This window comes from Accipiter gentilis, chromosome 5 (assembly GCF_929443795.1).
Source record: "Accipiter gentilis chromosome 5, bAccGen1.1, whole genome shotgun sequence".
Taxonomy (NCBI): Eukaryota; Metazoa; Chordata; class Aves; order Accipitriformes; family Accipitridae; genus Astur; species Astur gentilis.
Window position 1 is genome coordinate 10,550,881 of NC_064884.1, and position 14,164 is coordinate 10,565,044.

At 39.6% G+C, this 14,164-nt stretch overlaps 1 protein-coding gene across 4 annotated transcripts in view; it reads left to right on the plus strand.

Moving 5' to 3' along the window:
- The window catches only part of SPTBN1 (spectrin beta, non-erythrocytic 1), a 135,626-nt gene extending 130,191 nt beyond the window's left edge, over positions 1-5,435 (plus strand). For all 4 annotated transcript variants that reach the window (XM_049799685.1, XM_049799684.1, XM_049799686.1 and 1 more), the window contains 4 exons: positions 4-242; positions 1,534-1,707; positions 3,689-3,731; positions 4,104-5,435. In XM_049799685.1, coding sequence (XP_049655642.1) covers positions 4-242; positions 1,534-1,707; positions 3,689-3,731; positions 4,104-4,319 — 672 coding nt within the window. In that variant the 3' untranslated portion in view covers positions 4,320-5,435. The remainder of the gene's footprint in view (positions 1-3; positions 243-1,533; positions 1,708-3,688; positions 3,732-4,103) is intronic.
- The last annotated feature ends 8,729 nt before the right edge of the window (positions 5,436-14,164 follow it).

The window sequence follows — 14,164 nt, forward strand, 5'->3', positions numbered from 1 at the left end:
TAGGTGGCAGAAACTGCAGAAACAAACGAAATGGTCAATGGAGCTGCAGAACAGAGGACAAGTTCAAAAGAGTCTAGTCCTGTTCCTTCTCCAACGGCAGACCGCAAAGCCAAGACCGCCATTCAGGCCCAGACTGCTGCTACCCTACCAGCCAAAACACAGGAGATTCCTTCAGCTCAGATGGAGGGCTTCTTACATCGCAAACATGAATGGGAGACACACAGCAAGAAAGCCTCGAGCAGGTAAAGTACTTGATGCTTAATGCAGATAATTGCATCCAAAACCACCAAGATGTAAGACAGTAAATGTTATCCCTGCTGCTATTGTCTTCTCACAGCTCCTAAAGACCTTTCAGGCTTACTGCTCCTGTTGTTGTAGGAACTGTGTATGCACGGTTGAACAGTATATTTGATGAAGTTGCAATCTAAAGATACAAGGTAGAAAATGCAGTGGTAGCCGTATTTGGAAGGCGGAAAACTGAGGCCTAAAGATACCATGACTTTCCCACTTCACATGATGAAATTGTGGCAGTAGTGGGATTTGATTCCAGATCTCAGGTTGTACATTACTGCAAGAAAAGAAAAACACGTAGGTGTGAGAATAGAAGTGTCCATATTCTTCTGACATTTTCTGTTTGCACATTAGCACTTTCCACCTACTCTGTAATCTGTTCAGAAGAGAAAAGCGGGTGAATATGATTTGTGTGCCTTAGTTGATTCCAATCCTAAGGACCCAGTCCTGCGGTTCTCAAACAGGCAAAACTTCTGAGATTTCCCTCTGCTCTGGGAAAACAGACTGGGGTCCTTCATGACCTGAGAGAGCTCTTGAAACCAGATTTATGACTTGGCTGACAAAGAAAATGTTGACTAGCAAGTGGTAAGCTACACCAACATCTGAGGGATTTGGTAGGAGCCAAAGCACCCAGCAGAGCTGTGTGCAGATCACAGATGAGTACAGTACTGCCATGATTTTTGTTCAGCTAGAGTTGTTCACACTGGAGAACTCCTTTGAGGCAGTGATAGTGACCAATACTAGTATCTAGGGACTCCTATTTCTAGTAATCATTGATTTTTTTTATAGCTGTATTAGAGAATGAAGCAGATGATGCCACTAAGAGTATTTGTAACAATTGAGGATTTCACATGCAATCCATTTGTTAGTTTGCAGCACAATGAGAATTCCTTCTACAATAAAGCATAGTCATTAAAAGGTTAATCAGTTTCTCTCCCAAATATGCAAACTGCCTAGCCTGCCAAACAGTCCTCCCACTGTTAGGATATGCTTATGTGCTATCACAGAGAGCTCTGGAAATCTCTATTCCATTTGGCTCAAAGCCAGTACTTTTGTCTTGAAGCTATGCTTTTATGAGAGAATTTGCTGTCTGCAGTTTACAGGACAGTGTAGGCTGTATTGACATCCTCAGACTGAGCCAGCCTCCATTATGTTATAGAAATAATTGTGTTTGGTTTCTCCAGTTCTCCAAGTAAGAGCATTTGATTTATAAATGATTTTGTTGTTTTCTGTGTCTTGAAGATCATGGCATAATGTGTACTGTGTCATAAACAACCAAGAGATGGGCTTCTACAAGGATTCGAAAGCTGCTGCTTCTGGCATCCCCTACCACAATGAGATTCCTGTCAGCTTGAAAGAAGCAGTCTGTGAAATAGCAGTCGACTATAAAAAGAAAAAGCATGTGTTCAAGCTAAGGTAAACCTGTTGAAGCATCTTGCCATTAGCAAAAGTTGTGGTGGTATGTTCACTGTGGGAGGATCATGGGAGGATCTAGCCCAGGAACTGATCATAATTACTATCTGCAGTATCTACTTTTCTGAACAAGCTCTTCCCAACACTGGAACATGGTATATTTATCCAAGATAGCAAGTACGAAACAGTATCAAAATAATCTGTGCATTTTATTTACATCTGGGACAAGACTAAATATGTCTGCCTGAAGTTAGGAGCCCGCATTTAAAAATGCTGGGCTTTACAACTGCTGCCTCTGGAATTAATTGAAAGGAGCTGAATGTTCATGGTTCTGCTCTTTTCAAAATCAAGCCTTTTGTTTAATTTTTTTCAGTATGAATTTAGGAGACTTCTGAAGACACCTATCACATTTTCAGATCTAGAACATGTAGTTACAGACCATTTCATTTTGAAGTATGTGAAGCACTTGTTCAAAGGTTAAAAAAAAAAGTAAGGCTTTTCCTACTGAAATTGTGTGTTTGTTTTACTGTGCCAACAGTTAAAAAATATTTATTATTACACAGCTGCTTGATCATTTTGTCAAAAGAGACTCACTTTATGAACTGATCAGGTCATGTATTCCATGATAGAGATAGGGGGGTGATTTTATATTGATGCAGGAATCCTCTAAAGATGATAGAATCTGTATCCAGGGAAATTTTCTTTATGGCAAATATATGCGGGAATATATAGCAAATATTTAGGGAAATTTAGCTTTCTCGAAGACAGGTGTGCAGCTATGCGATTCATCCTTTATACTATTTTAAGCGACTCTGAATTGATAATGTAAGGATATGCTGTTCCAGATACAAAGTTAGGCAGAAAAACCAATTGCCTTTCTTTTCACAGCACCCTGTCATCTGCATCAGGCCTCTCGCATCATTGCATGCAGCATATTTTCTTTACTCATTCTCATTAGGAGAGTCCCCAGAGAGTTTACCAGCCCGGCATGGCAGATCTGTCTCTCCAAGCTGAGAAGGGGTGTGTTGTTGAACATGTGAGGGGGCTCACTTCTACAAAGGCTGAGGTCTCTACAGATCTCATGTGCAGGCAGATCTCTCACAGAAAGGTCTAGTTGTGATCTCTGGAGAGTACCCTGGAAATATTTGTCTTTATTTTTTAAAGAAGAAAGCAAGGCATAGTTACGTTCTTCCTAGTGTCTGTCTTCACCGTTATTTTACTGTTTAATACTTAATTTCATTCCATAAAGAGATTTTAAAATGCTTTCTTATTGTGGGGAAAGATCAGGAAGCCTGCAACACAGCTCCCACTCACCCTGCCTCCTACTTGTTCAGATGCCTGATCTGACATTATTCAGACTTTTTTTAATTAATATATATCTTCAAAAACATTGTTGAACGTATCCCAGTTAAACCATCTGAGTCAAATCAGCACAGAAATAAAACAGAAGGGAGACTCTGGCCTTCAGTGTGAGAAGAGGCAGCTACTCATAAATAATACACAGTGTAGTATCTTGAGTCAACACCAGCTATGACAGCAGAGCAGCTGCAGAATTTCACTAGGTTTCTACAAAAGCCATGAAAACTCTTGGGTATTGCCTGTGACTTCTGTCTTTTTTAAAATATTGAGTAAACTTTTATACTGTCTTTTGTGAAAGAGAAAAGATCTGTCTAAAAGAGCAAGTACTGAAACAGCGATCATCAGCTGCTGAAGATCGCAACCTCTGCAGTGCATCCTGACATGCTGGAACACGTCCACTGTCATAAGGATGTTCAGAATGTACAGTGTGTGTGCCTGCCTCTGTGTGACAGTACAGATACCAAAACATGAGTTGTTGGGGTGTATTTGTGCACGTATTAATGTTACTTCTGTCCTGTGCCGTACCGTGTGTGTCAGTCTGGTTATGTACTGTAGGTAAAGAAGCAGGAGTTGAAGCAGTGTGACTACTACTAAGCTAAATTTGTGATGGTTGTTTTCTTTACAGATTGACTGATGGCAATGAATACCTCTTCCAAGCCAAAGACGACGTAAGTTCGTTTTACTCACTGTTTTGTTACTGATGTGATATCTGTGCTGTTGTACAACAGGAAAAAAATAGCTGCAGAGAGCTCGGGGGTGCGTTTTAATTTCCTGGTCATGAGTCTTGTGCATATGTGTGGGTGGTGTGTAGATTCAGAAGCTCCTGCTGGCACCGCCAGGGCAGCAGGGTTTTTCAGATACAGCTTCTAGTAGACATCTTCAGCAGGTGTGTAACCAGAGGAGTGCCAGATAATGAGTTAGGACCCCGTTTCTTTTCATTTCCCACTTCTATCCATTCCCCTTCCACAATGTCGAGTGAATTAGAGAGGGCGTGTGACACATGGATTGTAACAGCTTTCTGCCTTTGGGGCTTCTTGAAGGAGGAGATGAACACGTGGATTCAGGCCATCACATCAGCTATCTCTTCTGACAAAATCGAAGTGTCCCCAACCACCCAGAGCACTCCAGCCTCCAGCCGTGCCCAGACCCTGCCTGCCAGTGTCACAATAACCAGCGAGTCCAGCCCTGGCAAGCGGGAGAAAGACAAAGAGAAAGACAAAGAGAAAAGATTCAGCCTTTTTGGTAAAAAGAAATGAACTCCATCTCCACACACTGCACTTCTCTGACCGTTCCAGTGGAATTCCAGCATGCGAGCTCAGAACCAATACGTTACTCTCTGTGCCTCATGTTCCTCAATGTGATTGACATTTTTTTATTTATAGAGCGTTTTAAAATAAAAAGCCAACAAAAAAGAATCTAAAGTTACAAATGAATGAGGTGCATTGGGCAGCTTCTGTAGGAGAGGGAGGACCAGGTTTTGGGGGTTTGTTTTTGTTTGTTTTTTTTTAAATGAAGTTAATGTAGATTAGATCTTAATATTTAAACTGTTCCTCAATTTTGTGAGGCTGTCTTGGAAAATAACCCACTCCTAGTGCTATTGGTATGCAAGGCAGCGGTGCTTTCAAATCTACTGTGCACATCAAAAAACAATGTACAAATTTTCAAAAATGTTCACTCCATTTAAAGGTTGTTATGCTGAGTCTTGACTAGTAGAGCCTCCCATTACAATTCTAACATTTATTAAAATGATAGTGTATTATCTTTGCTGTAACAGAGTGCAGGTATGCATTAACTTACAGACAAACCATTTATATTCTGGCATTGGTTATTAACACAACCTGAAGCTTTTCTGCATCAAGTACGACAGATAAGAATGTTGGTGTACAAGGTGGATTAGCAGGCTGATACGGTTTTAAATAATCTGTAATTTCAAATTTTTTTTTTTGCTGAAATACATTATATTGTATGTTTCAGATAATTCTAGTACAAAGTATAATAAGACTAGATGTATAATAAACCCTTTAAAATCATTGATAAGTGTAAAAGTGGAACTGAAGCATTTACTGGAAAAGTAATGTTACTCAAATGGTTACTTGCTTGTCAGCTGCAGCACTGTGTGTTATAATTTTGCTACATTACCTTGCTATTTGATACATAGTGTGCATTTCTCTGTCACTGTAACTATTGTAATGAAAAATTTTCATCTTACTGCACAATCAAAAACTACATTTAATAGGAATGAACTTTCAATGACTGGGCCTGTAGTCAAGAGTAGTACTGGAACTGGCTTTCAGTTGTATCGAACTGTACCTCTAGACTTTTACCCTATCTGTTAAATATATGCTATGTCATTAAATGCTTTTAAAACTAAATATGCTGGTTAAGTTTCTTATTTCATTTCTGACAATGTTAAATCATAATTTTGAAAGAGGATCAAAAATAAAGTTATTTTAAAATGTCATCTCTCCTGTGCACTGAAACTAATGTCTTCAAATGTAATTCCATTTTTGTGTGCGAAAGTTCATACTGAAATACTTTTCTCTCTTCCCACTCTTCTTTATCTTCTCTTTCCCTTCACTTTCCTCCTGCCTTCCCTTTCACCCTGCCCCCAAATTAAGTGCCAAAGAATAAAGAGGGAAGGAATTAAATCAATATTTTGTAAAGTATTTTGACATAGATATTTTTTGTGAGAAATAAATCCAGCAGAATTAATGGAATTAAGCATAAGCATAGGCTGGGACAACTGAACGAGTTGCCTGAATGTCTTCTCCAACTGACATAAATATCCATGTACTAGTTTGCAGCAAAAGAATATTATTTTGAGTAATTGTAGTTCTCCAATGTTTTACCTACCTTTTGCTCAAGTGCTTAAGTCCTCAGTAAATTGGGCAATAATTGAATTTTGTAATTTACTGAGGACTTGTTGTCCTGTCCAGTTTAATTTCACTGGGGTTTTATATGTCAATTTTTTTTTAAACATACTTCTCATAAGGTACAACCACAATTGCACTTCTGTGATGACATACATTTAATGCAGCTAAGGTGATTTCAAAGCTCCCTATTTTCTTGACCTTGTAACATTTCAAAGACTAGCATCTTCTCAGAATTTTCTTGAATTTGGATGCCATCTAGGGAACCATCTAAAAGGAATAGCTCCAAGAAGCCTAATAGGCACTCAAAATCGTATAATCAGTGAAATGTAAGGAACCTGGGTTTTATTTTTTTGTGATTATTAACATATACTCAAAACACAATTTTAGATGGAAAGCAGATGAACTGCAAAATAATGTGTTTCCAAGCCACAGTTTCCTGAACATGTGACAGATACCATGTCTTAATTGTTTTCATAGAGTATACTCTGTTTTCTAGGTTTTCCTTGTTTTCTGAAGTTTTTGGTTATTAAACAATGGAATATTCATGCACATGAGTTTTTACTCCTGTAATGTTACATTGTTCCAGTTTAATTATTAGTAAAATGTAGAATAACGCCACTAGCCTTGTAAATGTAAAATTTAATACAATATAAAAAGCTGAGGTTTAACTTTGGAAGAGAAAATGAAACATTTGTCTTAGTTGATTAAAGTACACAAAAATGGTGATGCCTTACCATACTTATCACTTCAGTTAAGCTGTTATGATGAGTAATTTAACAGATTGCTCTTGACTACCTGTTGTGTATAATCCTGTAGTGTCTTGGTTGCACATGCCTTCAGAATTGTTTTTCTTGTTCTGTCTTGCCTCTTACTGCAAGTTGTTCCCGAAAACTGCTTGAATAAAAATCCTTTCTGCTTAGGAACTGATTTCAAGTTGGTGAGGAGCAAGAGTGAATTCTAGTAAGCCTTGCCTGTTTCCCCTGTGGACCACAAGGGTGCATGCAGTTTCCATGCAGAGAGAATTGGTGGTTCAGGAAGAGCCTCCTCAGACAAAGCCAGGTCAGAAAAGTCAGGACAGTGGGCACAGCCGGTCAGTGGGTGTGCTGGTTTCAGAAGGGAGAAAGCATGGGGGACTCCCTCTCGGATGATGTGAAGGGGCTGCTGGAGGATACTGGCGGAAGGAAGACTGTGAGTATGGATGGTGGAAACAGGACTGAAACTGGAGCAGGTTGTCGCTGTCACTGGTGTTAACTATTGCGACGGTGGCTGTATTGCTATATTGAATTGCACCACTAAACATGGCTCAGCCCCCTGATAGTTGGAACTTTATATTCCTTCTGGTTACCATGCTGAAGAACGAGGATTTGTAGTACAGGTTAATGCTGTATTACGGTTTCCTTTGTGGGTAGGTTTTGTAAGAGAACCCATATGTAAGTTGTTTGTATTTTCTCTGGAGATACATTGCAAAAGTAATACAGAAGTTGAACCTTAAAATTTTCAAAGATCAGTTAAAGCCAAACACTTTTGAGCTACGTTGCTGTCGTTGTTATGAAGAAGAGAAGTCATCCTCTAGTCAGGTCAGTCTTCCTGCCTTTTATCCTCTTGGGAGCCTCACATTGCATTCTTGTATCAGAGAGCTGTGCCTGAAGGGTCCTTTCCATATCCTGACAAACTGAATTAAGTATAATGAGGGAAAAAACCCACAAAAGTCGTTAACCATAGGAATTAAGCATGTGTTGGGTGGGAGGGTTTTCTTTTAGATTGATACAAATAATCTGTTAATCCATCTGTTCTGCACAGAGGAGATGTTCTATTGTAGGGTTGTACTCTGTCTGAGGAAGATTAATGGTAAAGTAAAAAATGCATGATTTATCTCTGTTCCTGTGAAATACCATTTTAGGTGGTTTTTCACTTTACTGTGTTCTGGTTTTTATGCTTGAGTTCACAGAGAATGGACTTGAAATTTGGAGGGTCTTTAAGAACATACTTTTGTAATATATAGCTTGCAGGTATGATACAGTTTTGCTTTTTTTGTGGATATTTTGGGGGTTTTCTCTACCATGACTAATCACAGGTGGCTGAATAAATGTAGAAACTGAAATCACAATGAGTTAGAACAAACATTAGTACTTTTCATTAAAAAAAAACCTCAGAAAATCAGACTCTGCTAACGACTGACCTAATGTTAGGAGTTAAATTACTGGAAAAAGAAGAATTCAGCTCTCTGACAGTACAGCTCTACCTGTGGACCGAACAATAAATCTACATCCTGACAACAGGAGGAATGGAGGAACAAGAGGTCTCAGCCAGCAAAAGAGGAAGAAGGATTCAGCTTGCTTCTCTGTGTCCTAGTATCAAGAAGGTATGTTCTGAGGTCGAGCAGAACAATGCATCTGGATTTGAATTGTCCCCATGGCCATGGGTGCGCAGGGCCTATTTGAGAACTCAGTATTCAGCGCTTGAGACTCTTTATTTCCTTCCTTACTGCTGAATGTATTTTATCCCTTGTTGTTAAGCATTTTTCTCTAGTCTTGTGACAGCAGTTCAGTGACTATTCTGGTTCTGGTAGGTTAGCGGGTTTTGGTTCAAAGGATTTTGAATAAGGTTAAAGTGCAAATAAGGCATAAAACAAACCCACAATGCAGTAGTGTAAATACTGCAGAACAAGGGGTGAACAGTGAGAATGAAGAGAAATGTATTACAACGTAGAGCAATGAAATGCAAAAAGCATAACACTTAGAGATTTTGCTTCTGATTAAGCTTGTACCCTTTGTTGCTGTGCATTCTGACAACAGCCTGGTGGGGTGAGATGTCTTATAATGTGTTAATGCTATCAAAGCAAATCGAGACGAGTTGCATGTGCTGTCACCTGACAGAATCTGAGTCACTCTGTGTAGCCGAGGCAGCGGAGTTGCTTCAGCAAGCCCACGTGGTCACATCTGCAGTGTGTCATAATGCAGCATATGCAGCGTGTACCCGCAGCACGGAGCAGCTGAGGGGAGAGCCTGTGCTGCTTGGTCATCACACCTGCAGGAGAGTCCCAGAACGGAGGATCAGGAGAGTAAAGTGGTCTACTTTGCAATAAAATACCAATTTATTCTGTAAAGTATGAAAGGAAGGATTTTGTGCATAAGTGTATATTTCGTAATGAATCCTCACTTGCTTCTTAAGCTCAGCATGCTGATTAGCCTGGCCATCGTGAACTTCAAATCTACAATACAGTTTAATTACGTATGTTGTTCTAAGTTTGAAGTATCATTTACTTTGTGTATTAATTAATTTCATGTAATAATCTTTAACTGTTAGATGAGATGCTGTGGTGGTTCATTACATTATAAAGGTAGAGAATATCTGGGCCTAACATGGATTTTGTTGCTAGTTTCTTATCAATACTGCTATTCTTTTACTCCCACACCCAGCTGAGGGGAAAAAAAAAAAAAAAAAAAAAAAAAAGTCCCTTGTTCACAGAGTACCAGCATTATCCATAAGAGGTCACTATCTGGAGCGGTGCTTAGCTGCATAGATCTGCTATTGCCCAAACAATAAAGTATTATTTGTGAACTCAAGAGAATTAAGAGCTTGGATGAAAGTTCTCTTAACTTGGAAAAGTCAGATTTTAAAAGAGTTATGTAATCTTGTGGCAAGATTTAGACATGACTCGGATATGAATAATCATAGGAAGGAAGCTGGGTCAAGTATGGCAGCCAGGAGATTTGGCTGAAAGGTGAGAAAGGCCACCGTCCTTGCTGTGCCAGAAAAAATGAGAGAAGTTTCTGAGGGAGGGTCAGGATCTCTGCAATGGTGATAGTAATTGTAAATTGATCACTGAGATGCCATGAAAAGATTACAGAAAGACAGCCCCAAATGTGTGTCTGGATGAAGGCAGGCAATAACCCACTGGAGATGAGGTTCCCTGGTTGGTCTGGGAGACCCTTCAGGCAGGAGGTGCAGCAGTGAGTTGCACTGTGTTGGCAATGCAGAGGTATGATGGGCTCAACCAGGCTGCTTCAGAGGCTGGCTGGGTCGCTGCGGACCACGTTCTTTACTCTGTACCTCTGGGCTTTGAGCAGGGATGAGCACAGTAGACCAAGACAGATGTTTTTTATCGATCTGACGTACGTGGCAGTCCTGGACTGTACTTAGATGTGCAGCAAAACAAATGTGTTATGGTTGGTCAGAAGGGCTTTCCAGGCCAGGATCTGAAAGAATATGGTATGTCAGATCTATCTTTCAGAAATGGGTTTGCTTTGCATTTGAGGATGGAAAAGCCTCATTCTTTCTTTTTTTTTTTTTTTTTTTTTTTTCCCCCCCCCCCAACACCATTTCTGGCCCGATCTGAGCATTTAATCAATGCAAATCAGTATTTCTGCCCACAAGGAATATGAGCTGAGAGCCAATTCCCCTGTTGTTATTTTGTAGGTAAATTGTAAAATCACTGAGGGGCATCAATCAGAACTGGATTAATGTAATGCCAGGCAACAAACAGAACTAGATCACAATTCCTGCTTCTCATCCCTCCCCCCCAAAGTTCTTATAGATTTTATGTAATTTTAAAAATTATTTACAGCTCAAATAAGAGGTGCCAATTTTGAGATACCAATTAATGTGCCATCTCAGTGCATCTGCTGTACATTAATCCATAAAAATATGAGTTATAAATGGTATTTTGTGTAGCAAAGATCTAGGACATAGCACAGATGTTTCTGGGAGGGAAAATCTCAGTGTTCATTGTTGATCACAGCTCTCCGGATATGTACAGAGTGAGCAGGGTATATCACAAAGGATTGGAGTTAATTTGAGATGTGGTGCTTTTTGGCATCTTCCATACAAGGCATGCTTTAAAACAAACAAGCAAACAACAACAACAACAAACCCCGATACAAAAAAAAACCCTACCCCCTCAAAAACCTCAACAGCAGTGAATGGAGAGAGCAAGCGTGATAACTGTCATTCAGGTACTATACAAGATGCTGTATTAGTTTGTTTTTACATTTAAAACAAAAGAAGTAAATGTCATGGGATATATGTTCTAGGCTAGGCTAAAAGGGTCCTTGCCACAATGAGGAGGAAAAATGGTTGTGCTATTGCAAATTTTTATGTATGTTTTCATTATGTTCTTAAACCTATTTTAAAGTGTTGATTTTTACCAGAGTTATGTTAAATTGGAAATATGTTCAGACTACTCTTTTTTGGACATAAATGCCCTTTACTGAGGTTCACACTCTTGTCTTGGTTGTAGTGCTCACTCCCAGCCTTCCTTATATTTGTGATACTGAGGACTCTGGAACTCAATTCATGCTTTTTACAGCTGCCAACCTAAAATAAAGCTTATGTTATTGGGCCTTTAGTTCAAGATTTAGATTCAGTTAGATTTATGCCCAGTATTAACACTAAAAAGAAAACATGAAACCATCAGTAGTATTTATGTTGTACTGTCAATGAACGGTAGGTTGCAGTATTGAGGAATATTTCCAGCAACATGACAGCTCCTAATAAGAAATTAATACTGCTTGGTTTTGGTTGTGTTTTTTTATTGGAAAAAAAAAATACACAAAAACCTCACCATGAACTGTAATTCAATCACCCCCCAAAATTCCACAAAATCCTTGAGAGTACAGATCATAGGGAAATAAGTGAAACTGAACTTGTAGTTCCACATGTTTAGTTTTAAGGTTTTTCTTTAAGTTTTCCTTGGGTGTTAGTTCATGACTAGTGTACTTCATTGCTACAATAATGATAATGATTTCTAAAAAATCATTTTTTCTAAAACTGAGGATATATTTGGAGCAAAACAATGGCTATTGTTTAATGCCTCCACACTTTCACCATACTAAATATCACGAATAAAAAAAATAAGCCAAAGTTTTACTGAAGGATGAAATACAAAGTTCAACTTGACCACTGTTGCTCACAGAAAGGTGACAGCCATACAAGCAGAGACTTGAAACTAGTTTTTTGTTTGTCCTTGTTGAGTAGGTGAAGAGGCCATTTGTCATATGTATTATTTTTTTAATGAGAATTGCATAATGTAATAAAAAAAAAAAAAAAAGAAAAAAAAAAAAAGAAAAAGCTAAGATCACATGGAAGTTATCCCATGGAATAATACTGAGATGAGAAAGGATGAAGAATTGATAATTCATTGGAAGTCTTATTAGGTACCCACACCCACTAGCTGACAAAACAATTTTCCACATTCTGACTTTTCAGAGCAGACAAAAATGAAATAATGAGATTTAAATTGTTTCACAGCTACATGAAAATACTTCACCCAGGTTTCCAGCACAAGTGGATTTGTGTGGCTGTGGCTAATGCAACACACAGCTTCTTTAAAGCTATTCTTGCTCCTGCCCTTTTGAGGCTACATAAAGATTACAAATACACAAGAATGTGAGAGGTTTTACTGAGTTTCTCTTCTAAGAGGAAAGAGCTCCTGCCTACATGTAGCTCACTGTGGCAGCATCATCAGTGGGACCATTGAAGCCCATTATGTGACTCGACGGAGAGAGGTGAGCAGATAAAAAGTCAACAAAATGCTAGTTGTATTTTTATTAGCAGGTTTTTTTGTGAGAGAAGGAAAGTAACACTAACAGAATAGTGTAAATAATGACCCACATGCTCGGTAACTGGAACACTACCATAGCATACCTAATGGACAATGGCATGGGTGACAAAATATTATATTTATGTCAAGTCACCATTAGCTTGAATTAATGCTTAAAGTGCAAATACTATTTCCAATTACAATGTAGCTTAGCAGTTTGACATTCAGAGATAATGTATCACCTTATGATTAATGCTGTTGATCCTAGAAATCTTTCAGGACAAGCTGTATTGGACAGAAACTTGTGCTCAGTATTAAACTATTTGCTCTTAAGACAGCAAACATTAATGTTAAGGGACATCACATGGTTCTTCCAAGAATAAATTTTGTAACAACAAAATATAAGAAACTATAAGAAAACAATGTATCTTAAACCCTTAAGAGTTTCTTTATCATAAAAGTTAAATACATTTTCATTATTCTAAACACATTTTCTAAAGAGTTACCTAAAAGGAGGTGGGAGAGAGGGTTGATTAAGCAATTACATATTACTGAAATTTTTGACATCCCTACGTTTATTTATCTAAACAAGTGGGAGATAGTAACAAAGGCACTTAGGGAAGTGCTACACCCTATATGAATGTGAAATATTCTAAATAGCTTTTAAAAGCATTCAAATTATGTGAAGAACTGACTTTAATATGAGTAAATAACAGTGCCGAAAGTGCGACTACATTCCTCGAGGACCGCTGGAAAAGAACGTACTTTTATACAGGTGTACCACCTGTTCTGTCCAGAAGACCTGGCCTATTACCGAGGGGAAATTAATTCAAGACAAAGGGCTCGTCCCAACAGATTTTAAAGCACAGAGATCAGCACACAGTCATAAATATATTTGCTATTTTCTATGTTCAGTTATCATTCCTTTTGAAAAGGGTTTTTGTAGTCGTAGATTGTGTGCTTGGCAACAACAAACAATTGTCTTAATGGCTGTATGTGTTTGGACCACACGAGATGTGTATTTTGGTGTGTGAGTGAGATGATTTGCCTGGTTAACAGCTGGGTAAACTATCAAATGCAGTGAAAAGCTGAGTGCAGAGAAAGGGTTGGTTAATTTTGTTGTATCTTCATTTTTCTAAATTCTTGTGAGACTTTTGGATACAACCGCGAACGGGAGAAGCAGAAAGGTGGTTTTTGCCGTGTAGATTTGCATATGATTTGTGCGGCAGGCCCCGACCTTTGAGGGCGGGGTGAACTTGTACCGACGTTTGACACTCTTTTTCGGATTGCTGATGGAAATAACGTGAATGAGGTAATCCACAATGTGGTTATAAATGAAAATCAAGGTAGCTGGCTCCACGACCGGCAGCGAGTTGAACCTTGGCAGCCGGGCGGCCCCGAGCCCAGCCCCGCCTGAGGGGCCGCCTGAGGGCCAGCCGGGACCGCGCCCTCAAAAGGGCGGGAAGAGCCGCGGGCGGCCGTTGGGCGGCGCGCGCCAGCCCCGCTCTCGCCGCCACCGCTGCACGGCCGCCCCGCCTCGGCAGAGCCGTCGCCGGGGCAACCGCCCGGCGCGTCGCCGCGTCGCCGCGCGGCACCCTGGGAGTTGTAGTCGCCACCCCTCTGCCCGCTCGGCGGGCGACGGCCCCGCCGGAACTCGCATCCCCATGAGGCGCCGCGAGGGCCGGGG